General features: G+C 48.2%; 1 protein-coding gene across 3 annotated transcripts in view; it reads right to left on the bottom strand.

Moving 5' to 3' along the window:
* LOC144754851 (WASH complex subunit 2-like) overlaps positions 1 to 26,906 on the bottom strand; it is a 770,229-nt gene that overhangs the window by 260,985 nt on the left and 482,338 nt on the right. For all 3 annotated transcript variants that reach the window (XM_078643106.1, XM_078643107.1, XM_078643108.1), the window contains exon 24: positions 9,264 to 9,365. In XM_078643106.1, coding sequence (XP_078499232.1) covers positions 9,264 to 9,365 — 102 coding nt within the window. The remainder of the gene's footprint in view (positions 1 to 9,263; positions 9,366 to 26,906) is intronic.

Here is a 26,906-nt window from a genome sequence, read left to right as displayed (position 1 = left end):
AATGTGCAATCATCCGGACCCAACAGTAGGCGGCAATCTATGCACAGATATGAATTCAGCAGCCCACATGCCTCGAACACCGGAGTTATGAATTTATAAATAAAAAACTGCAATGTAGCACCTAAAAGAGGAAAGCGCCAACCGCGGCTATCTGGTCACACTGGACCGGGTCAAAGTCAAACGTTCAGGCAGAACGCGATGGAGCGTGGGTTGGATACAGTCCCAGATAAGTCCTGCTTAAGGTTTACCTTCTCAGGTTTTGTGCCAAAAGTCCCGTCCGTGTTAGAGAGGGTGGCGAGATGCAAGTTGAGCGTTGCAGGTGGAAGTGGGCACGGTGAAAAGAGCAGGCCGGGAATTGTGGACAGGTGGGCTGGAGATTCGCATTGGCGGTCCTTCATGGGCTGCCAATGCTGCTGTGTGAAGAGACAGGCTAATGGCGGCTGGTGCTGATTTACCGAGACAGTGGCAGGGGTCCATGGCAAACTGGCCTGTTCATAGTCACAAACAGCCAAAAAGATTGATTTTAGGAGCTTGGGACCCACACCAAGGGTCCAGGACCTGAGTGGCACCACTTGGGGGTCAGGAACACTGAGGCTCAGATCAGGAGTCGAGCAGACTAGCCCTTTGAGTCTCTCTGGATTCCTGGGTTCAAGATGGAGTTGCAGGTCCAGTTCTTCTTCCCCAGGCAAGAGGTCAGTAGGTCAGCAGGGAAAATAGAGTTGTAGGTCCAGTTCCTCTTCCCCAGGCAAGAGGGCAGCAGGTAGCAGTCCAGCAGAGCGGCAGTTCTTGTAGCAGCATAGCAGCTTTTCTTCCTGGCAGAGAATCAACAGGTCCAGAAATGTACTGAAGAGGTGGTGTCTGAGGTCCTTCTTTTATATACAGTTGTGCCTTTGAAGTGAGGAGAAGCTTCTAGAGGCATGCCGTTGTTGTGTGCCGATACCCTGCCTGCCCTGGCTCCAGACTAACTACCGGGGGTATGCAGCCCTTCGTGCGGAGACAGGACATTACCTATACAAGTGTAAATGAGGCTAGGGCCAGCCTCTCCCTCCCATCCTTCCAGTGATGGCCTATCCAGATACACTAAAGCTCCCATTGTGTGTGGCTATCTTGAACGAATGCACAAAGCGTAACCGCCAACTACACCCAGTCATGTGACTCGAGGCAGGTTGCAAGCACCAAATGGCTTAGACAAAAAAATACCATTAAAAAAAGTGGCATTTTCAGAATTGTAATGTAAAATTCTACTTCACCATAAGTTAGGATTCTAAATTCTAATTCTAGAGACAGCAAACAAGATCCAATTATCTCTTCCCTTTTCGGAAATTACACTTATAAAATGTGCTAAAGCAACTCCAATGTTATCCTTTGGGAGAGATAGGCCTTGAAGTACTGAAAAATGAATTTATGAGTTTTTCGGCTCCGGGGACAGGAAAAACTCAAAAGTATATTTCCCACGTTTTAAATACACTGCACCCTGCCCTCTGGGCTATCCAGGGCCTACCTGAAGGGTGACATATGTATTAAAAAGAAGGGTTGGTGGGGGGGCGTGGCTAGCAACCGAGCGCAATGGCCGCTGCCTAGAGGGGCTCCGGGGATAAGATCGCTTCCCCATTAATCCGCATAATGATCCGGACATAAAACTGGACCCAGAGTCACAAAAAAGAAACCGGAGGAGAAGCGGCACTCAATGGTCTGGCTCCGAAGACGCTGGGAGCCCGAGGTCAAAAGTTATGCTCGGCGGCAGGTACGGGCCTGTGACCGGGATTGAAGCCGGGACCTAAATTGCATGAAAGTCCCCTGGTGCCTGCGGGGAGATCGCCGGAGAAAGCGGCGACTGGAGGAGCAGTGTAGAGAGTATGCCTGCTGGGAGGAGCGCAACGTGAGGATACTGCCTACAGACACCGGAGCGGAGCACGGAGGGCATCGACTGCCCCGCAACTATATATCTGGGCATTGCATACGGCGGGGACATCGGGATAGCCTGCTGAACCGGCCTGCAGCCGCCATTTTGCAGAATAGGAACTCGGAGGTCCCGTGAAGCAGTCAGTGCCGGGGAAGTACAAATGGCCCACTAAAACAGCTGTATAGACGCTAAAAATACACACAAGGGCACACGAAGTGTATTTGACCGCAGTGTAGTGCAAACAGGCTCATTTAAGATCCCGGGGAGACAAGCAGTGCATTGCACCATCGTGGGTGTTCAAAAAGACTGTGCAGCGCGACCTCTAACATATGGGGCAGAGACTATAAGACATACAGCCTGAAGGTGAGACTGTGCTGGAGGCACAGAAACACAGGTACACCGGCGACGGGGAGGTAGTGCTCTGACGCTGCGGACGGTGCGGGCCTGAGACTTCCCGTGATCCCCGCACCCACGAAGACACTGCTGCTGTTGCACGGGGCGTAAAACAGCGGAGCTTTGAAGCGCAGGACCGGGGCGGGCCCCCCATTGATTTTTTGTCGTAAATCACGTGCAAAGAACAATAATTCCGCAGTAGAGTGACGGGTGACCCTGATGTTGACATGATGAGTGGAAGAGGGACTCGTGCAAATCAGTAGGGTAAATTGGACAACTTTGCGTACACTAAAGACTTCCCTCCACTACCGGATGCTACAGACAAAATGAACAAAGATAAAGAAGCGGCAGCGGGGCCTAAGGTGACGTTGGAAGACATTATGGCGGCCCTTCACAGTGTACAAACTACGGTAGGCTCCGTATCAACGGATGTCATATTCTTGCGCGCCGACTTTCAGAAAATGTCCGCAAGGGTTGCGGAGGTTGAACAAGTGACAACAACGCTCTCAAAAGACTCAGCACTCCTAAGCAAGAAAGTGACACGGATGGAGGAAGAAAATAGGCGTAGGCGGCAAAGATAAATGACCAGGAAGGACGCTCCCGCCGCAATAACGTTCGAATCACGGGGCTTCTGGAGACGGAAGGGAGCCCTGCAATGGACCTCTACGTCGAAGAACTCATAAAAACTCGCTTGCAACCTAAAGGACTCTCCACCTACTTTTCCGTAGAGCGGGCGCATAGGGTGCCGGGTGGACGACCAAAGCCAGGAGCCCCTTCGAGACCGGTGCTGGTCCGTATCTTCAACTTTCAGGACAGACATGCGATATTACAGACGGCCCGAGTAGCCCCGCCAGTCCGAGTTCATAACTCAGTCATCTCCTTCTTCCCAGACTATACGGCAGCAGTTACAGCGCGATGCAGAAGCTTCTTAGAGGTTAAAAAAGCACAGAGGGCCCGTGAACTGCCGTACTCCATGCTCTTTCCGGCAAAATTACGTGTTGTGGCAGATGGCAAGACTTGATTCTTTGAAACACCGGAGGAGGCACATGACTGGTTGGAAGTATGGAGAGTAGCGAGGAGAGACGGTAAAGTAAAAAAAGGACGGCGGCATAATGGGAGAAATGAAGATCCTGACGATACTGAACACAACCGTGATGACACCAACCAGTCGCAGGCAAGAGCAGAGAAAGATGTGGGCTGAAGTGGTATTGAGCCCTCCTTGGTGCTTCAACGATAATGGAACTGTTGGAGAAGCAGACTCTGGGGCATGGGGCAGATACGGTCTTCCTTGGACTTCCCGCTCCCATACGTGCAAGTAATGGTTAAGGGGTTGGGTATTAAGCACTCTGCTAAGTTGGGGTGGCGGGCAGTTTCAAGTCCGCATGGCAGGGAGGCAGGGAGGGGAACGGGGAGGTTGGGTTTGTTGAATTTATGTTCTCAAGAGGTTTACTATATGACTCAATACAAAGTCAGTTACGCAGTAGCGCAAAACTCAGAGTTATACTCCCATTTCAGCCAGGCAGATTTTGAGACTCCTATCGGACATGTCAGAAATACCACCGAAAGGAATGGTGCAGGGTGATGCTCGCATAGTCCCTAATGCCACAAGGCCTACTCTTTCACTGCTTACATGGAATGTGAGAGGTGTAGGGGATAAAATTAAATGAGGCATAGTTCTACAGTGCATCAAAAGAGCCAGCCCGGCAGTGGTGCTGCTGCAAGAAACACATCTTACTGGAATATCCAGAAAAGCGATGGATAGATGGGGACACAAACTGGTGGCTCACTCAGAGTTCACATCGGGTTCAAGGGGAGTAGGCATACTACTTAAAAAGCAATTCCTACTGATTGTGAGTAGTGTAAGATCTGATGCACTGGGTAGATTCGCAGCGATAAGTACACAGTGGGAGGGACGACCCCTTAACATAGTATCAGTCTATGTTCCCCCGGCGTTGCATACAGTGGCACTGCCGGATCCCAGTGAATTTTTGCTTGGCCTCCCAGAGGGAGAGCTCCTTATTGGTGGGGATTTTAATGCAACTATACACAACACCTTGGACAGGCTCCCACCCAGACTAGGTACGTCCGGAGGATCACGACTGGGAAGTTTCCTAGAGGCGATGGGCCTTATAGATATATGGAGGAAACACCACCCAACGGAACGCCAGTTTACGTATCATTCGGGGGTTCATAACAGTCGGACCAGGATATATTATTTCCTGGGATCCTTAGGCAGTCTTAAAAATGTGGATACTATAGAAATCAGACCCCGGGGCATTTCTGACCACTACCCAATATTGCTTAAGTATACATACCACCAACAGACAAGACACAGAATCTATCCGATCCGCCCCGGCTACTTACAAGTTCCAAAAATCAGACAAGACCTTAAAAAGGGAGTTGCCCATTACTTTCAGGAAAATACAGGGTCTGTGGCCTAACCAACTATCCTCTGGGAGGCATTCAAAACGGTTGTCAGAGGCCGGGCCATTTCATCTATCTCAGCACATAAAAGGGAAGGACAGGTAGAATTACAGAATCTATGGCCCGATGTAGGTAAATCTTTTTTACCACTTCTTAAATACCGATTCATACCGAATCGGTATTTAAGAAGTGGTAAAAAAGAGGAGGGCAGATGTAGGTAATTTTATTTTAATAATTACCGAATCGGAAGGAATCGGTATTTACCGATTCGGTTAATACCGAATCGGTAAATACCGAATCGGTAATGCCCATTGATTCCTATGGGCATTGAAGCCCATAGGAATCAATGGGCATTACCGATTCGGTATTTACCAAATCGGTAAATACCGAATTTTGCAAGGGTGCAGGGGGTGTCACTTTGACACCCTCTGGCACCCCAATTACAGGCATGTGTGCCATGTGGCACACAGACATGCCCTAAGGGCATGTCTGTGTGTCACATGGCACAGGTGTGCATGCACAGATGTGCATGCACACCTGGATTCGGTATTTGACCACCCAATTGGATTGGCTGGTAAAATACCGACTCCTAAAGGCCTGTGGCACTGTTTGCAGTGCCACCTACATGTGAGATTTACCGAATCGGTAAAATTACCGATTCGGTATTTTACAGAATCGGTAAATTTACTGATTCGGTAAATTTACCAATTCTGTAAAAAAGGTCCCCTACATCTCAATGACCCATTTACCGGTCGGTAACGGCCGAATTCGCCCGTTACCGACCGGTAATGGCCACCTACATCGGGCCCCTAGAGTCCGAACTGAATGCAGCAGAGGCCCTACATGCATATATATCGGCTGATTTCCCCCTGGCGAGGGGCACGCGCCAGGGCTGCCCACTGTCGCCGTTGCTTTTCGCATTGGTCCTTGAACCATTGGCGGAGTGGATACGATGGGAGCAAACAATACGGAGCCTCAAATGGACGGACAATTGGGAGGACCGAGTGTCCCTCTATGTCGACGATATACTGCTATATTTTACCAAACCCAGACACTCCATAATGACCCTCCTGGACGTGTGCACAGCCTATGGCGTGGCTTCAGGATATACCATTAATTGGTCCAAATCAATACTTTACGTGCTTCATGGCCCTCCGCCACTTCTTCCTGATAACTGCCCGCTTAAAATAGCGGGAAGTACGTTTAAATATTTGGGGATCCACGTCACCGCTGACTCAAGAGAATTTTTAAATAAAATCCTACAGCCCCCACTGGAGCGTCTTAGGAGAGATGTGCGTCATTGGGAGACACTGCCACTGACGTTACTTGGAAAGGCAGCACTTTTTAAAATGATGGCCTTACCCCGCTTCTTATATGTCCTGGAGAATACACCATACCCAGTGGTGCCTGCCTACTTTAAAGCCATCGCGGCGCAGGTCTCTAGCCTCTTATGGGGTAGTAACCCACCACGCATAGCTCAGGTCTAACTGGTGAGAGGTGGTACGACGGAGGAATAGCGCTCCCTGATGTGCAGCTCTATTACTGGGCTGCACAGCTCAAGGGAATTAATCACTGGCTCCATGTCTCGCAATCCGACCCGGCATATAAGGCAGATAGAGCACAACTTGGTATAAGAGGTATGCTTGCATCCTTATATGATAAAAAATTGGCATTGACAATGTTTGGCCCACTGCGACATACTCTGATGTTATGGCACACTGCACAGACAAAACTGGGATGGCAGGGGGTATTGACACAACTTACACCACTATGGGACAACAAAAAACTAGGAAGACTTAGAAACAGCAAGGGCTTCGACCAATGGGACGATATAGGGATATCGACGGTTGGGGACTTGTGGCAAGGAGGGGGAATGGTACAGTTTGAGGGTCTTCAACAACTATATGAACTGGCGCCCTCTGAAATGTTCAGATATACACAAATTAGACATGCCCTGATGACGGCGATACCACCAGGCTCTGATGTTCCAGAGGCGTCCCCTATGGAGGATAGGTTGCTGACGGATTTCATGCAAAAGAAGGCTACCTCTTTTACCTATCGTAAATTGGTAAACAACTTCCCCGATCCTACCGGCCCTCTGAAACTTAAATGATCGCAGCACATAGGGGAGATGGATGACTCGGAATGGCAGGAAGCGTTAGCATCCCCGAGGGAGGTGGGAATACCCGCGCGCCTTAGAATTGTACAACTCAGAATTTTGCACAGATCCTACTATACCAGACTTGTTTTACACAAGATAGGAAGTATAGACCACCCCTTCTGTCTCCAGGGCTGCGGAGAAGAGGGAACATTTTATCATACTATATGGGAATGTCCCAGAATAGCAACGTACTGGACACAAGTGTTACGTACCATTTCACAAGTGCAGGGGGTGTCGCTCACACCAGAACTACGCAGATACATACTAAATATATGGAAACCGAATGATCTCACACGCCATGGGCAGACCTGGGTCACATTTGGAATAATGATAGCCAAGAGGAATATATCACAAAGATGGGGAGTGGTAGAGGTGCCTACACTAACAGTGTGGAGCAAAGACATGGATGAGGCTATGATAACTGTAAGGGCAGTGTTTAGTAATAGAGGATTCCGCAAGAAATGGACTAGAATCTGGGGGACATGGAATGAATATAGGGGAGGTATTTGTGATCCACCAACGGATAATGACAGTGATGACTCAGGCCTGGGTGAGGGGTGGTGGGCGGAAGGACGGAGCCTAACAAAAACCGTGAATAATTGGCAGTACAATGTGTATATATACTATGTGTAGAACTATATATTGTTGAAATGTGGAGTTATACAGATTTATTATGTATAACACCAGCTCAAGTTTCTGACATGATGGAGAAAATAAAAAGTGTTAAAAAAAAAAAAGGTTTGGGCCTGGCAAACGTTTTGTTTTGCATGATTGACATGTTGGTTTAAAACTACACACACATGCTCCGGAATGGCTTGTCTGGGACAGGTTTAAAGGGTTACTTAAAAGGGTGGCACAAGCAGTGCTGCAGGTCCACTAGTAGTATTTAATTTCAGGCTTTGGGCACATATAATGCACTTTACTAGGGACTTATAAGTTCTGGACCAGAAACAAGCCTCACCCTGTATCAGCCAGGCTACCTTGAATTCAGTGGTGAGGTGAGCACGGGACCCACATCTGGGCAAACCCTTCCCCCTTAGGGTGACAATAGCAAAAGGAACACATAATGGACGCAATACTGAACAATGCAAACATTCACCGCCAAGCACAAAGATCTGGGTTTAATCCATCATTTCTTTTGCTCAACACAGCACTCCAGTTTGGACCCAGTTATATGAAAATCAGTCTTGACCCTGCTCCTTATGGGAACAGTCCAGCCCGAACAGCCAAGCCAGGTTCTCCTGAACCAGAAACAAGCATCCTGAGGACGCTTTCTAGGCATCACCCTGGCTATCTTGAATCCAGTGGTGCAGTGAAAATGGGACCCACGTCTGGCCATACCCTTCCCGCTCAGGGTGGCAAAAGAAACAGATCTGAGTTTAATCAATTGTTCAGTGAAGACTGATTTGCACATGGCTGGGTCCAAACTGGGGTGGAGTGGTGAGCAAAAGAAAGTTTGAATAAATATAAAAGAAAAAAATGAAAGACTTACCTGCCGCTCTGCTCCCATTGACGACTGCCTCGCTACCCCTTTCATCAGCGTTGGGCCCGGAAGGGGATGGGCCCACAGGCTCCACACCCAATCCAGACGCTGCTCTTACCTGAGTAGCACCAGGATTGTTCTGAGCGGCCTTTTCTACAACCCTGCTGTGTAACACAACCGGGTTGGAGAAGCATAAGTGTGCATGTGTGTTTGGCCACACTAGGACAGCTGTCCAAACAAACGTACAGGCTTATAAGTGCACTGTACTCCTCCTCCCTGACATGCCCAACCCCGCCCCACCCTATAGTTACTGCAAGGCTCAGGCAGACAGCATAAATAAAATGATAATAACTGTGTTTTTATCATTGTGTTTATCATCTGCTGGCGCGGGCTGTGGGGCGACGCTCCTCTGCCATTATGGAGGAACCTCCCATGGGTACATGGCAATGTTCTTAGGGTTTTTAGGTGATGTCCCTATGCTTCCAGTCAGTTCTGATTGTTTGGCTATTTTGTATGCTCTGATTTTTAAGCAAATGCCTGGAATGTTGCGAGCTAAACTGCATGTCCATAAAGGCACACATCTAATCTTTAAAAGCCAGAATTAGTAGAAGCGATCGGAGACATCACATGGCCACTTAACTGCTTTTATGCGTGGGGGGATGACAGAAAAAAAAACACACACAGACATTTCTTCTTCATTATGTTTTTGTCTAATTGCTTTAAATTTAGCTCTTCTTGTTAGTGTTCTGCATTCTTAACTAAAATGTGACCCGAGTAACATTTTCTTGTATTTTCATTTATTGTGATCCTCTGAACCGTTTCCTAGCCTGCATTTATATATTTCACCTCAGATTAAAGAATCATAGAAAAAAAAATAATATATATATATATATATATACCGGGGGTTTCTTTGATTTAGCTGTTGAAAACAGATCATCATCCTCTTCATCACCGAACAACGAAGCACCAAAGGATTGTTGTGGATGTCCAGGTTTTTCAGACTGGAATGAATGAAACAAATTAAAAATACAGAATCAGGTTTCTGTGCTATAACGATGATTTTCATTGTTTATTTTTATGTTTGATTCTAGGATTTAAAAAATTGTATCTGATTTTGCCTCAATTTCAATACCAAACTGGATAACCAGGTACAGGCATTTATGTGTAACATCGAGAAAAGATGGCTATCTTTCTTCTATCCGCTTGGAGGCTAAAGTGCGATTTTATTCCGATAACTAATTTGTGTGTAATACAAAAGGAATGTGATCTGTGTTCAGCTACTTGCTGCATAGAATAAATATAAATATTAGTGTGCAAATATTCCGACAGAACAAGCTGAATCCATTATTGCACCTGTAATGGTTATGTGTTCCCTATCTCACCAAGATTCTCTCCTCCCTGCCCGCTCCCCTTTTCTTCCCCTTTCCTTCCCTTCTCCCCCGCTTTCATTGAATTGTAATCTGTATATTTGACAAAATGCAAATAAAGATATTTTAAAAAAAACAGGTTTCTGTGCTTGATTGAGTACATTATCTTCTTAACTACTGTAGTTACTCAAATAAATTCAATGTATATTGAACCGAACAGGGCTATTCTCAGTCCTTCAGACTCAGGTTTTAAAGTCTTTATTTCGATTAGAAGAAATCATAAAAGACAGGTAATAACAGACATTAGTTAATAATAAATACATATTCATTAAGGTCATAAAATTAGTATTAAACGGCATAAAAGACAGTCCTGAAACAAAATTACTAAAAAAGAAAAAGGTTTACGAATAGGTTCCAAACAGTAATTTGTAAGGGAAGAAGAAAGGGACAATGCAGTTAAATAATATAAAATGAGTCAAAAACAATCATTATCAGGAGCAAATAGACAAACTAAAAAATGCTCAAACAGAGGTACATCACAACAATCTCCAAGATTAAACTATTGTTTTGCCCTAAGTATCCAGGCCCAGCCCAGGTATTTGGCCAGACTCACTGTAATAACTTCTGATGTGTTAGTTTTTAATACACGAATGGCCTCTTCCGATTGTCTAATAGGCAGGCGCTGAAACAGTGGTTTTAGCCATTTGGCCCTAGGTGCTGAATATCTGGGACAAGCAAACAGAAAATGACCCACTGTTTCCTTATGGCCTGGGCACCATCTACAATGATCCGTGGTGCCAGTTGACCAATTTTTCGTAAATGTGTTCAGTAGCAATGCTCCCACCCGGTACTGGTGGTAGAGTTTCCTGTCCAAAGGTTTAGAGACTGTATCCCAATATTGTTCACGGGATGGGTCCAACTTGAAAGACAGGAACCTACCCGTGAGATTGGTGGAGCTAGAAGCATTGACTCTATTCCGGCGGAGCGTAGCCCAATACAGTTCTTTAAATGCTAGTTTAGATGGAAAAATACTGGTGGCGGGAGATGTCCAAAGCTGCTCTAGACCCATGTCCGTCAAGATGGATTTTACCATTTGGAACCAGGGAATTTTCCCCGAACCCCTGATTGACCTAACTTCTGCTACCTCATTTGCGAATAAGGTGAGGTCAGGGGATGTCTATAGGCGCCTCCAGAAAGCAACCAGTCTGAATCTGGCCATCTCATTGATCGGGGGACATCCCAGGTCCAGGCAGAGGGGAATAGAAGCGGACGACTGTGGCAAGCCTACCAAGTTTCGCAAAAAATTACATTGTATTTTAAACAGACCCGTAAGATCCATATGGCCCCACAGATCTGCACCATATAAAATTGCTGGGTTGATTTTGGCATCATAAATCTTAAGCGCTGGGGTAACCCGCTTAGTGATAGATCTTTTTTGCTCACTTAGTAGGAAGCCAGTGAGTCGAGCAAGCTTAAGATGTTGAGCACCAACTTGGGCTTTCCATCTCAGGCGGCTGTCTAGCGTGACCCCCAGATATATCATATTCTCCACTTGGTCCAGTTTGACACCACCCATACTAACTGTGCTCCGGACAGAGCAGTTCTTTGTTAGGACCATGAACTTGGTTTTTCCCACGTTCACCTTGAGGTCGCTGATGGCACAGAACTCCTCAAAGCGGTCCAACGCCCGCTGTAATCCGCAACGTGTTCTGGAGAGGAGTAAGGTGTCATCAGCAAAGATGAGCATTGGGAATCGCTGTCCTGCCAGCATTGGGGCATCCGTCGGAGTAGATTCGAAAAATTTGACCACTTGGTCAATAAACAATAAAAAAAGAGTTGGTGCCAGTACGCACCCCTGACGGACACCTCGAGTAACTGGGAAGGGTTCCGTCACTTGACCCTGTCCTCCCCATCTCACCCTCGCAAAGTTGTCCTCATGCAGTTTGGTTATTAAGTCAAGTAGTTCCTCAGGTATTCCCAAACTCCTCAAGACTCCCCACAGTTTATCCCTCGGGACTAGATCGAACGCGGACTTCAGATCAATGAACGCTGCGAAGATGGTACCGCCGCCAAGCTGGACCACCTTCCAGTAGATCAGACAAAATCTGAACACCTGGTCGATGGTGCTCGTTCCCGATCTGAAGCCCGCCTGCATTGGAGATAGTATGTCCTCTGATTCGATCCAGCCTTGGACCCTACCCAGGACCATACGTGCAATGAGTTTTTGCATGGAGTCAATGAGACTAATCGGGCGGTAGTTACCTGGGTTGGACCTACTGCCCTTTTTATAAATAGGTAATATCTCCGCCCCCTTCCAGGATTTGGGTATTCTCACACCTGCAGCTATAGAGTTGGCCACCTTGGTAATATATGGCGTCCACAGAGCGGGGTTGGCTTTAAACAGGTCGGCAGGTATAAGATCCATGCCCGGCGCTTTCCCTCGCATGGTAGAATTTAGTGCCAACTCGACCTCCCTTTCTGTGAAAATAATGTTCTCGCCTTGGGTGGGTGGGTGGAGTGCCATTCCCAGGGGACAGGAAGGTTTGGGATTCTCGGCACAGAACTGAGTCGAATAAAAAGTCACCCATTCAGTGGGGGGCACATGGTTTGCGGGCGTGCGTGCGTCCGGATCCTTCCCCCACTTAACTATTTCCCAAAATTTAATAGGGTTATTGGATGTGGAAGCTTCCAATAGGTCCGACCAGTACTTGTCCTCCCACTCCCGTTTAGCTTCCCACTGTGTTTTCCTATAGGTTAGTCTAGCCGCTTTCACTGAACCCATGATCCGAGACTTAACTGCTTTAATCAGATGAGTGTGGGCTTCCCTACATTTTTTATTATACAATTTCTGGGGACGGATAGGTGCTTTAGTAGTTCCCTGGTGGCATGGTTGTGAAAGCAGAGATTTTAGATCATCAAAACAACGATTATGGAGATTTATGATGTTGTTAGCCGTTTCGAGGTTATCCCCCAACTGAGCATATGTCAGCATCTCATTATATATGTTGTTAACCACAGTGGTGACCTTATTCCTTAGTGTTTCGTCCTCCACAATTTTTGACCATTTTAACCTCTTCCTATCATTTGTTAGGAAAGCGTCCCCAGTCTGTGAAATACCGGGTTCCTCTAGTCTCACAAGTCCTGGCAACCTTAGTTGCAGAGACAAGGGGTTGTGGTCGCTTTCTGGACGGGATAGTACTTCCATGTCCACCAGCAGGGGCCAGTCTCCTAGTTTTAGCAGGATGTAATCAATACGGCTTCTTCTTAACCCGTTATCAAATGTGTAGTTGGCTTCCTGGTCTGATCTTGCACGGCCATTACAGGCCCGAAAACCTCTATTTAGACAGAAAGCCATCCAATTCACCGCTGCCTCAGTTGCAGTTACCGGTTTAGCGGACAGCAGATCGGGAATACCCCATACTGCATCCTCCGCGGAGCCCCAGCTATCCCCTGGGTCGAGTAAAGGTTCAAAGCTGCAGTTTAGGTCTCCAGCGAGAAGAATAACATTATTGCTATCTAAGGCTGCCAAGTTGAGGTCCAATACTTCCAACAGGGGGGGGGGAGCGGCCACCCGGCAAACCTCGAGCATATATGTTGATCAGGATCAAATCCCGATGACCAGTCCTGCTCAGCTTGATAATAAGGAGGTCCGGGTTTTGTACTGTTAGTTCTGTGGGGTGATATCCCAAGGATTGTTTCACCCAGATCAGTAAGCCCCCTGAGGCTCGCCCTTTGGCACTTCTAATGGCGGGTTTGAAGAGATTTACATAACCCTGCCTAAATATTGGGTCAGTTGCCCAGGTTTCCTGGAGTAGGATGATGTCAAATTTATCCATAAACTCCAGCCAGTCTTCAGAGTGGATACGGCCCTTAACCCCAGCAATATTCCAGGACACAAGGGTAAGTGTTTCTGATGTGGATACCACAGGAGGGACCACCACATCTAAAACTGCAGGGGTGCCCTGTCCATCCCCACCATCCCACCCATTTTCAATTCTCCCAATGGTGTTCTGGTTATTCCCGGTCATCAAGGGGACTCCCACTTCCCTCGATGGTGATATGACAATCCCTGTTAGTGCTGGGACCCCCATACACTCTTCCGCTATGGTTACAAGCTGTAGAGACTCCTGACTCTGCCTCTCAGCCCGAGACCCAAGATTTTCTATGGGTTCGGGTAAGCACGATGATATTTAAAGTCAATCAATGGCCTCGAGATCAGATAAAGGGCCGAAATGATTGAAAAGGGGTGGGAATTGCGGAAGTTGGGGTGTCCTTATCATAGGGTTACTCCTAGTGGCGGGTCGTCCATGTTTAGGGGCCTTCAAGATAGAAACCTGCCTGTGTGGGTAAAAGTATGATAGGCCCAAGGTCTGGACATCCCCCTGCCTGGCAAACCTAGCTTCTCTACAAATCGTATCCACCACCCAAGGGTCCCTAAACGAGATTAAAATACAATCACCCTCCAGATCTTTGGTGCCATGGCCCACCCAGTCAACTCTTCTTACAAACAGGATTTCAGTTGGCGAGGATGGGGGTAAGGGTCGATTTTTATTTAACCAATAAATCACCTTATTACGCAGGTCACCATAGGTCTCCCTCTTACCAGGTTGTAGGGGGGCCACACCAGTCAATACTATTGTGTATAGTGTAGCCTCCATAGGGAGGTCAGCCCGCGGGGTAGTGTACCTGGAGTGTTTTTCTGCCATAGGATTTATGGTACTACGGTGGTTAGCTAGGGGCCCGTGGGGAGGATGCCGGGGGATGTTTAAACTAGGTTTTGCCAAGGAGAGTGGTTTGGTAATATGGGGTCTAGCAGGGTTTGATCTATCCGGTTTGTCCGTGGGCTTCATCATATGGGTACGTTGAGACGGGGCCTCGGATACCTTGCTTGAGGTGGTTTTAGAATCTCCACCCCTCATCGGTCTATCGGTTACTGGCCCTGAGGGTTTGTGGTTAATGGAATTACTAATAAGAGTGTTAGGAATGTTTGATGTCTTTGGGGCCAAGTGTGAAGATTTAACCCCCCCTGGGTTTGTGCCAGTTAAAGATAGTAACAGGGCTGAATTCGTGTTCACTGCAGCCTCCAGTGTGTCTATTTTTAAGGTCATTAACCTAGTCCGCTCCAAAACAGGTAATAAAAGATTTTTCATCAAAGCCTCAATTTTTGCCAACAAGGATTCGTCACTGTTTTGGCACGTTGGGCACGGGTTCGAAGAACCTAAGGAGATAAGGGAGGGGCATAAAACATTTGGAAATGTACTAGGACATTGTTTTTCACTAGGATGGCCAAATGCCAATGTGGGGTTGCCAATAGTATCTTTTAATTTAGGCATCTTACGTTCTCTCCCTCCCATGTGGCTCATGTCTTGCTTTCTCTTCCTCGATACCATGTCTGTGCCTAAAGGATCTATGTGAGTTAGCATGTTAGACACAGTCTTGGGAGAGTCAGGAGATGAGTGGGCGGATTCCGAACTGTATTCAGACACTAGACTATCCTGGGTTGCAATTTCCCCGCTTGCCTCAAAATCGTCCAGGTGGTGTTCAGCATAAACTGGTATGTGTACAGGAAGATCAACCCCCTCACTATCCATGTGGACTATAGCATCAGTAGTGTCTAAATGAATACAGTTAAAGGCTGCATGTGCATGTGACACGGGACTAGGAATCGTGGCCAACCTACCCAGCGAAGAGCGTTTTCCGCTGACTAGGTCAATTGAGAGTCGTTTTTCCACCATTGCAATTTCTTTTTCCAGAATTCCCGTGGCACGTGTAATGAAAGCGTCCAATGGACCCGATACCACTCCTTTGGGTGTTTGGATTTGGACTGTGCGTGTTTTACCTGATCTTAGAGACATGATATCTAATTGGCACCAGCTACAGTTATAAAGACTAGGCACACTGTTTACACAAAATGTAGTAATGACTTAGTAGCCCTCACAGTCAATACAATGTTTCTTGTGTCCAAAGCACTCTCTGCTGGGGAATAGGTTAATGGTGACAAGTCCGCCTACCTTGCATGCATCGAAACTGTGCAGGGAATATGGGCCAGGGCCGTCCTCTGCCGTCCTCGAACGGCCTCAAACGGCCCGCTCTTAGCCCGGTCTTTGCCCCGGGCTGCGTCCCGCGCTGCGGGAGAGATAGTCCCAGTTATAGTAACGTTTGAGAGCGGTGGGCGGGCCGACAGGGAGAGCGGACCGGAAGTTGTTGACGGTCTTGCAGGGACTCCTGGGTAATGGAGTCCCTGGCACGCTCGCAGCCCTGCAGCCCTCAGCCAAGGTTGATTTTTCCCCCGGTGGATGCCCAAGTCAGCTGCCCCTCTCGAACTCCGACGATGCGGCACCCGCGGAGCGGGTGCAGCGAGGTCCGGTGTCAGTGCTCAAAGTGACCGACCAAAGGTGAGCTCGTCCTGGATATGCGCTTCAGCAAATTAAATATTGTCCCACTGATGGAAGAGCAGGAAGGGGTTTAAAAAGCCCTCCGGTGGGCGGTGGGCCGGCCGACAGGGAAAGCGGACCGGAAGTTGTTGACGGTCTTGCAGGGACTCCTGGGTAATGGAGTCCCTGGCACGCTCGCAGCCCTGCAGCCCTCAGCCAAGGTTGATTTTTCCCCCGGTGGATGCCCAAGTCAGCTGCCCCTCTCGAACTCCGACGATGCGGCACCCGCGGAGCGGGTGCAGCGAGGTCCGGTGTCAGTGCTCAAAGTGACCGACCAAAGGTGAGCTCGTCCTGGCAATGCGCTTCAGCAAATTAAATATTGTCCCACTGATGGAAGAGCAGGAAGGGGTTTAAAAAGCCCTCCGGTGGGCGGTGGGCCGGCCGACAGGGAGAGCGGACCGGAAGTTGTTGACGGTCTTGCAGGGACTCCTGGGTAATGGAGTCCCTGGCACGCCCGCAGCCCTGCAGCCCTCAGCCAAGGTTGATTTTTCCCCCGGTGGATGCCCAAGTCAGCTGCCCCTCTCGAACTCCGACGATGCGGCACCCGCGGAGCGGGTGCGGCGAGGTCCGGTGTCAGTGCCCAAAGTGACCGACCAAAGGTGAGCGCGTCCTGGCAATGCGCTTCAGCAAATTAAATATTGTCCCACTGATGGAAGAGCAGGAAGGGGTTTAAAAAGCCCTCCGGTGGGCGGTGGGCCGGCCGACAGGGAGAGCGGACCGGAAGTTGTTGACGGTCTTGCAGGGACTCCTGGGTAATGGAGTCCCTGGCACGCTCGCAGCCCTGCAGCCCTCAGCCAAGGTTGATTTTTCCCCCGGTGGATGCCCAAGTCAGCTGCCCCTCTCGAACTCTGACGATGCGGCACCCGCGGAGCGGGTGCGGCGAGGTCCGGTGTCAGTGCTCAAAGTGACCGACCAAAGGTGAGCGCGTCCTGGCAATGCGCTTCAGCAAATTAAATATTGTCCCACTGATGGAAGAGCAGGAAGGGGTTTAAAAAGCCCTCCGGTGGGCGGTGGGCCGGCCGACAGGGAGAGCGGAACGGAAGTTGTTGACGGTCTTGCAGGGACTCCTGGGTAATGGAGTCCCTGGCACGCTCGCAGCCCTGCAACCCTCAGCCAAGGTTGATTTTTCCCCCGGTGGATGCCCAAGTCAGCTGCCCCTCTCGAACTCCGATGATGCGGCACCCGCGGAGCGGGTGCGGCGAGGTCCGGTGTCAGTGCTCAAAGTGACCGACCAAAGGTGAGCGCGTCCTGGCAATGCGCTTCAGCAAATTAAATATTAAATATTAAATATTGTCAGAATCACATGGGAAGATTAACTCAAAAGGGTCAGCTGATTCCAAACTACCGTAGCATCATATGTACGAAGCATGTCAACAGAAAAAAAACAGAAGACTAACAACAAAAAATGCTGGAGCACTACCTAATCGAAATTAGACTCATTTCAAACTACCATGTCCAAAAAATAATGCTTCATAAAAGAATGGGCGGAGCTCTTAGTAGCTACCTAACGTAAGAAACAAGTTACTCACCTTAGGAAGTGCCTTTTCTGGAACAGACTTTATCTAACCTTAGAATATCGCCAAAGTATCAGACTAGGGGAAAGATGTAGGTAATCCAGAAATACGGAGTCCTTAATAGCGAATTTTACCGATTCTTTCCGGTATTTCCGATGTATGTAATGAATTGGTAAAAATTACAGATTCGGTATAAATCGCTAAAAAATAGCGATTCGGAATGGATCTGTAAAAAATAAATACCGAATCCCCACTACCGAATCGGAAATACCGAATCCCCAATACTGATTCGGTAAATAAATAAAAAAAATCGGCAATTGTGGAATCAGCCAATCCTGTGCATCCCCATTACCTCCCAAACAGGAAGTGTCCACACCCAAGAAGCTGCACTGAACCTGAGTGGACTGTGAGGCAGGGAGCAGAGCAGAGAAGCCAGGAGCAACTCAGCTTTATTTTGCAACAAAAACCTAGCAAAATGGAAAACCAGGAGAGGGAGGAGGAGGCAGGTGAAAGGAAAAGGAAACAAAAAGTCAGCGAGACGAAGCTGGAGGTCCTCATTGAACATGTTACCAAGGACCATGATAAGTTATTTGGAAAGCAGTCCCTGCACGTGCCAGAGTCTCAAAAAAGGCAGATCTGGCTTTCAATACAGGATACAATCAATGTCATCGGAGTCACAACGGGCTTCATGAGGACCTGAAGAAAAGATGGTACGATTTGAGGAAGACTGCTAAGGCGAGAATGGCAGAGAGGCAGAAGCAGGCCAACCAAACTGGTGGAGGGAGGAACACAGTACCTGAACCAACTGAGTCAGTTAGTTCCACTGCTGTTCCTTTCTTTGTGGCAAGGTTATGCAGCATTGCACATGTTGCTATTGTTTTGCAGCAGATGATGGGGCGGTACTGACGTGCACCTCCACATTTGTGGATGCAACGGAACCCTGCTTTTTAGTAGTCCAAAGGTGCGCTCCACAACGTTGCACATGCTTTTATGTGCCACATTGTATCTCCTCTCATTTGGGGTGGATGGGTTGAGGTATGGAGTTAGGATAAATGACCGCACAGCATATGCGCTGTCACCTAAATGGGAAAGAAAGTGCCATTAATTTGAGTCACCAATACATTCAACCAAGGTATACATCAGGGTGTGTCACATTTATTTACCTAGCAGGTATCCTTCTCCAAATTCACCAGCAGCCAGACGTTTGTAGATCCCACTATTCCTGAATATGTATGAGTCATGGGTACTCCCTGGAAATTTGGCCACAATGTCAGTAATGATGTTGTCTTCATCACATATCACCTGCAGGTTGATTGGAATGCATGGATTTGCGGTTGCGGTATATGTATTCTGTAGCTGCAGGTGGGCAGATTGGTATGTGGGTCCCATCAATGCACCCTATTACATGTGGGAACTGTGCCTTTTGGTAGAAATCCAGCTTTGTCTTCTGCAGTTCCGCCTGTGTGTTGGGGAAGCATATGTAGTGATGAATTCTCTGCATCATGGCATCCAAAAAGGAGTTGAAGAAACTGGACAAGCAACTCTGTGACACACCACCTGCCGCAGCTATCGCATCCTGGTAACTTCCTGATGCGAGTAGGTGCAGGCTACAAAGCACCTGCACGTGTGTTGGTATGGCGTGCGCCCTTGGTGTCTGATGCTCCAAGTATGGGTGCAGGTCGCGTATCAGGTCAAAGATGGTTTGTAGGTGTAGCCTGTACCTCTCATGTATTTCTGCCTCAGTCAATTGGAACAGGGTGACACGCAGTCTGTACACAAGTTCTTCCCGTCTCCCGACCCTCAGTCCTGCTGCTCGCAAATGTAGCCGCCTTGCTATAACGTAGAGGGCCACCATTGTTTTCACACTGTTGCATTTTGGGACTGTTTTTATGCAGTGCACCTGATTACCACCTGCTCTGGGTCAGTGGTAATTACCGATTCTTAAATACCGATTTTTAACAAATTCGGTATTACCGATTTTATGTACATCGCATTAGCGATTTGTTACCGATTTCTTATTTACCGATTCAGTATTTTGGTGTTTCGGTGTCTTCCGATCGGTAAATAAGGAATCGGTAACTGGTTTCCCTTATTTTTACCTATTCCTTATTACATCGCACATGGCTAAATACAGGTCGGTAACGCTGAAATTTACTGAATTTCGGCATTACCGACCGGTATTAAGCCACCTACATCTGGCCCTAGATCTGTAAAATTTGAGCAGTACCTCTGCACGCAGGTAGGTGGCACCGATGGCTCTACTTTGACATCTTCTGCGCCGGAGTGACATGCATGGTGCCTATTTAGGCAACACCCCAGCGCGCTGACATCAGCTTCTTTCGTGCCACATTCTACACCCACATCACAATGAGTCTGACCAATGTGCTGAAGCTAAGGAGGAAAGGAGAATATTCCAAAGGAAGGAGTGCTGTTCGCAGGGCAGGGAGGAAGGGAGAGTCTGTAAGGAATCTGCAGTTAGATAGAGTTTCTACCAGAAAAGGTGTTATCGAAGGTAACTAACTTGTTCCTCTGAAAGAGCCTTCTAACTACAGATTCCTTAGTTTAGAATAGATACCCCAGCAATAACCTCTACGCAGGAGGGCCTACAAACTGACCTAAACCAGAAATTCATGCAGGACGGAGTGGGCAAAATGCCTTCATCAACAGGCCGGACAGTCCAGAAAGTAGAGCTTCGTAAATGTATTGAGCAACACACATGTAGCTGCTTCACAGATCTCCAACACAGGTACCTTGCATGTTAACACAGTAGTGGCAGCCTTGGATCTTGTGGAGTGCCCTGCAAGCCTTCCAGGCTGCTTCTTCACCAGTGCTGAGCAGATTTTAATGCAGTGCACAATCCATCGAAAGGTGGTCCGCTTTTGCATAGTTTTGCCCTTTTTTTGCTCGGATGAATCCAATGAAAAGCTGATCGGCCAGTTGGTGTTCCCTGGTACGATCGATATAAAAGCTAAGGGTTTTCTTTGGATCCAAATGATGGACCTTGTCCTTTTCCTTGGAGGGGTGAAGGGTAGCCAAAAACGTCAGATGGGTGACTGTTTGACCAACATGAAAGGGGGTCACCACCTTAGATAGAAGGGAGGCACGCATTCTGAGAACAAGTGTGCCCTGGTAGAAGGTAGAATATGGTGGGTGAACCGAGAGGGCCTGAAGCTCACTCACCCTCTGGACTGATGTAATGATCGCCAAGAAGACAGTCTTAAGAGTCAAAAGTCTGAAAGGACAATTATGCATGGGTTTAAAGAGAGAACACATCATATAGGTCAAAACTAAATTCCGTTCCAAATGGGGCATAATGAAAGGTGAAATCCTTTCAAGAAACGAGTCACAACGGGTGACTTACCAATAGAAAGCTGATCTATCAACTGTAGAAAAGTCAAAATAGCTGACAAATATCCTCTAACATTGCCCAGGCTTAGGCCTTGCCAAGCAACTGACAACACAAACAGCAACACCTCATACAGTTCGACAATGAGTGGAATACGTAGCCACAAAATTGACCCACTGGCAGGCGTATATATATATTTCATAACAGGACGCCTTCCTGTCTGAATAACATCAACCACCCCAGAAGGAAGATCAAAAGCATTACACTGCCCAGTGGTGTAACAATAGCCCACACAGCCCCCATGGTGCAGGAAACCCCCTCTGGCGCAGGTCACAAGCTCCTGACTGGGTGTGGAGCATGGGGGGGTCCCCTCCCAGTACTTTGCAGGGGGGCCTCTGCAAGTTTAGCTACACCACTGCATCTGCCGCTGCTCAAACTCCAAGCATGAGGATGGAGCATGCGTAGGTTGGGACAGGAGGACCTCCTGAAGAGGCAGCTTGAACGGAGGAAGATGTTCAGGTCTAGGAGTTCGGAATGCCAGACTCTCCGTGCCCAATCTGGAGCCACAAGGATGACTTTTGCCCGCTCCGTCCTTATCTTTTTGAGGACTCAGGGCGGGATTTGTATTGGTGGTAAGGCGCTCAGGAGTCCTGAATTCCATTCCAAGCGGTATGAATCTCTGAGCGAGAGCAGCTTTGGATACTCCATTATGTAAAAGTGCGTTCCATGCACGTCCTCAGCGGTAAGAAACAGATTGAGCCAAGGTTCTCCCAATTCATGGAAGAGACCTTGCACCACCTTCAGGTGCAGATGCAATCTGTGGTCCGCAAGGCACTGACAGCTGAGTTCGTCTGCCCTGGTATTCAGAGATTCCACCAGGTGTTGTACGCTGAGGAAGATGTCCTGATATTCCAGCCACTCCCAGAGGCACAGGCCATCCTGGCACAGAGTCCACAACCCCAGCAAGCCCTGCTTGTAGCAGTACTACATGGCAGTGGTGTTGTCTGTAAACGGTCTCCCTTTGATGGATGGCAGAAAGGCTTTCAACAAGAAGCAGATGGCCCTCAACACCAACAGATTGATGTAGAGCAGAGCCTCCACCAGAGACCAGAGTCTTCTGATCTCCACCTCTCCTTGATGCCTACACAATCTCAGAAGTGAGGATTTGGTTACCATTGTCAGTTCTGGAAACAGAGAAAGGGGTCTGCCACTGACCAGACCGTGGTTCGGTAAGCACCACTGCAGATCCTGTGCAGCCTTTCCGAAATATGGACAAAATCGGAGAGATTCCCCTGGTGCTGTGCCCACAGGTCCCACTGCAGACCCTAAATGTGCCACCTGGTGTGCTTCACTAGCAGGATGAAGGATGCAGGAGACCATCAGCCCCGAAGCCTCAAAGTCAGTCTCAGCAAGATCTAGGACTGAGGCTGAAACATTGGGATCATATTCCAAATATCCTGGACTCTCTGTGCCGGAGGGTAGGCACAAAACTTCACAGTGTCCAGAATAGCTCAGATGAAATGGAGAATTTATGAAGGAGTCAGGTGTGATTTTGGCATGTTGATAGTAAATCACAATGAATGTTGAAGATTTGCTGTAGTCTGGAGGTGGGTGATGGCTGCCTGGGGGGGAACACATCTTTTACAATTAATTGCCGATCTAGGGAAAGACTGGAACCCCTGACCGCTGCAGATGAACTTCAACCACCACCATCACTTCTGTGAACACCTGAGGGACATTGGTAAGGCTAAAGGGGAGCACACTGAAAGCACTGTTAGCCCACCATGAACTGCAGGTGACGTCTGTGGGCAGGCAGTACAGGGATATTTCTCCTTTCTCATAAAGTCGTTGAGAGGTTGCAGGTCTTGTAAAGGGTGACGGCCTCTGTCCTTTTTCGGCACTAGAAATTAGCAGGAATAGCAACCAAGTCCTACTTCTAATGTAACCCTGCTAAACAATTTGGAACACCCATTTGTCCATGGCTATGGAGTGGCATTGAGTCAGGTGGTGCCTGATCCTACCGCCGACCCGGGAGCACATGATGTTGCGAGGGCATATTAAAGGGGGTTGGAGACTGTGGCTGCTGGGGGGTTGGGGTACGGAGAAATAGGGCTCTTGCGGACTAGGTAGATCTCTCGTCTTGGGTCCCAAGGGGCTTGTGGGAACTGCGTTCAACTGGCACGAAAAAACTGAGGGAGCCTGTTGCCCGTGATTGCTAGGCGACAATGGAAGTGGGTGGTAGCCCGTACCACAGCAATTGACAGGGCAAAAGGCATAGTGGGGCTGGCACAGGGCCATGCAGAGTCCCACTGACTGGGCGGTGGCCCAGTAGTCCTTAAAGCACTCGTGCTTCAAATCTACCTTATCACCAAACAGGCGGATGGCATCAAAGGGCATCTCTATCAGCCAGATTAACTCAACCAGGCATGGTGACCAAATGCGAATGATTAAGCAATCGCTCAGACGTCAGTTGTATCTAGTCTGCAGCATATAGTTACCTTTGCTGTTCTGTGGATTCGGCAATAGCCTGGGACAGGGTGGCTTGGGCCTCCTCTAAGACCAAGGACAGCACTTCCCAACCAAATCCCAAACAGTGTGGGAATACCAGCTCACGAGACACGTTGCATTCACTGACCGCAATGCAAGGCTGTTGAAAGAGAAAATTCTCCTACTGAAGGTGTTCAGCCTCTAGGAGTCTCTACCAAGTGGTGTGGTAGGGATGTAACAGGGTTTACTTTGGAGGTGGAGACCTGGACAACCAGGCTCTCCGGGTTGGGGTGAAGGATGAGGAAAGCTGGGTCCCCAGGAGCGGGTGGTGGCAGTGGGCAATCATCCTGTGTACAGGAGGCCCTTTGAAGGTGTGACCCATGCTTTGAGCAGGACAACAGTTCGGGCTTGTTAAAGAGGAGAAGAGGATCTGAGGGGGGAAACTCCCAGTTGAAGCATCTTTTGTAGGACGGTCGTCTTGACTGTCACTAAGTGCAGCGGAAGGTCCGGGAACTTAGCCGCCCTCCTCACCACCATGGCAAATTAAACCCCTTTCCTCTGCAGCCACACTAGGAGAGGGACTAGACCAGTGTCTGGAGAGGTGCCTAGACCACTGGCATCCTGGAGTTCCTCAGAGCAAGTTATCCTCTGGCTCTTCCCTGCGGTCGGGGTAACCATAGAGATCCTCAGATCCACTCCAATTGTATTACTCACAGGGTTGATCAGTAAAGGCGACATTGTCTTCGACTCAGAGGGTCTTTTTCTGGTCGGCGCCCAGGTCAAGCTTTGTACTGGAGTCGGTATAACAATAGGATCAGTGCTGCAAAAGGGAATCCACAGCGTCGGGAACTGCGTCACTGGAACGGGCTCCAGAGAAGGTCACAGACTTGTGACCGGAGTTGATCCAGACCCAGGAACAGGTCAAAAGTGCCCAACTGGTGTCAAGTGCGAAACCAACAACGGGAATCCAGTGGGAGCACCTGCCAAACCCATAGGGCCCGAAGGCTCTTCAGAGGGGTGCGTCTGCTTAAACATGAGATGCATGCCTCCTAAAATTCTTTTAGATGGGTGGCTGTCGCTCTGGAACTGGGGAATTCTGGGAGCCACGGAGAGGAACGGACTCTGGCTCCGCAGCTTACGTGTAGGAGCATCAAATTGCGTTTAGGTCCTGTTCTACCACGACTATTCTTGACACTTATTGCTTCTTGGAGCTCTTTTTATTTAACCCTTTTAAAATTCATAACTCCAGATCCCCTTCTACGATGTTTGTCATTTTGGTGTCATTTTATTTAATAAACTATACTCTGTTCTTCTAATTCGTTTTGGGATTTTCATCGTTTTGACTGACTTTATTACTGCTTTAGTCCGGCATACATACTTTACAAATTGCCGCCAAGATAAGCCTGAGTGCTTGATGCCAAGCTAAGAGGGTTAAGCAAAAGGTTTATTGAGTGTCTTTTATGGTACATCCTGACAAGAATTGTGATTATTATTTCAAGTGGGTTTTTAACTAATACAATTTACTGGTCGACTCAGCGGTCCATTGTAACTGGCTCCTAATTAGTCACCAAATGGAAGACCTCCCTTTCACTGGAAGATGATGGCATAAGGGGGATGAGTCAGAAGGGTTGGAAGTTGCCGAACTTTCAGAGAACAGTGGAGACTGGAATGGTTAATGCTGATGAATACATCCCTTGAGGTCATCCCTGCCTCAAAAGGAGCAATGTAACTACTGTTCAATTGCCATATTTTATTCAACTGCATTATAACATTAGTTGCCTTTAGAAAACAGAGAACTGGAAATTTCCGTTCTATGAACCTAAAGATCTGCATGCAGTGATGCCACCCACAGGGCAATCCTCCTTTGTACAGATCTGACTTGGAAGGAAGCGGAAACAGTTACATTTCCTTGCACTTCTGCAAAAGGAATATTATCAGTGTTCTGAAAAAGCAACACAAGAACTGCGCAAGAGCGCCCCCTACCCACTCAATAGGGAATCATTGAAGTTGAAGGCATAAAGGGATTAGGGTGGGAGAGCACACACCAACGAGATGCTGAAGGGGCTGCAGAGAGATCAGTTTGCAACTGCAGGCTCAGCATAAGGTATGGAAGGGATACTGATGTGAAATGCCATAACAAAGCTTAGTTAGGCAACTATAGAATCAGGAGAATACTTATGCAAATAAGATAGATTTAGACTAATAAAGTAGAGATTTGTGAATAAATATCGTTAGAGCATTTTTAGGGTTTGCCCCAATTTTAGTTATGACTGCGTATATTTTTAAAATGAGAATTCTCCCGATACATATAATTTGAAGAGAAATTATGCATGGTAAATTATCAGTCACTGTAAAATATCAACTATTGTGTTTGTCATATATTTATTGGAACCAGGGTGAGGTTTGACCTTTGATACCACCTACAAACAAGAGGTTCTCTGACAGGCTTGGTCTGACTACTAACACTCGTCAGTTAAAGAGCCAGGTCTTGGGGGTCTTCCTGAAGATGTGCAGGGTGGGGGTGCGTATGATGTCGATGGGGAGCTCATTCCATGTCTTGGCCGTGATGTAGAAGAAGGCTCTGCCACCCGTTCTTGCTCAGCAGATGCGCGGGGGTTCGGAGAGGGCAAGGTCAGCTGATCGGAGGGTCCTCTTCGGTACATGGAAGGAGATTCTGTCGTTGCGATATTGGACTCCGGTGATGTGGAGGCATTTGTAGGCGTGGGTGAGTATCTTGAAAGTTACTCTCTTCTCAATGGGGAGCCAGTGGAGGTTACGCAGGTGTTTGTGATGTGTTTGTGTCGAGGGGTGCCAAGGACAAGTCTGGCTGTGGTGTTCTGTATGGTCTGGAGTTTGCGGAGCAGAGAGTTGTTGATCTCGGTGTAGAGGGTGTTTCCGTAGTACAGTCTGCTGGTCATGAGTGCGTGGGTGATGGTCTTCCTTGATTTGGAGTTGATCCATTTGAAGGTTTTTCGGAGGATGTAGAGGGTGTTGAAGCAGGTAGAGGCGATGGCGTTGACCTGTTGGGTCATGGAGAGGGAGGAGTAGAGTACGATGCTGAGGTTTCAGGCGTGGTTCGTGAGGGTGGGGAGCTGCCGAGGGCGGTGGCCTCCAGGTGTTGTCCCATGCAGTGGGGGAGATTCCTAGGACGAGGACCTCTGTCTTCTCTGAGTTGAGCCCAGCCCTTACTTCACGCATGAAGGCGAGGCGGTTCACATTAACTTGGGACAAAATTGTACCGGTGGTCGGAGCAGAACCTGTGTACAGAAGTGATTAGTTCTTGGATTGAAATAGAGGCTACAGAGGCTGCAGGGCTATTCACAAAGTATGAGAGAATTGATCCTCCACCATCCTGATATGATCCTTTTGTTTTTATTGAAGTCCAATTGACTTA

This window comes from Lissotriton helveticus, chromosome 5_1 (assembly GCF_964261635.1).
Source record: "Lissotriton helveticus chromosome 5_1, aLisHel1.1, whole genome shotgun sequence".
NCBI lineage: Eukaryota > Metazoa > Chordata > Amphibia > Caudata > Salamandridae > Lissotriton > Lissotriton helveticus.
Note: the sequence above shows the minus strand (reverse complement) of the source record. Positions and strands in the feature narration are given on the sequence as shown.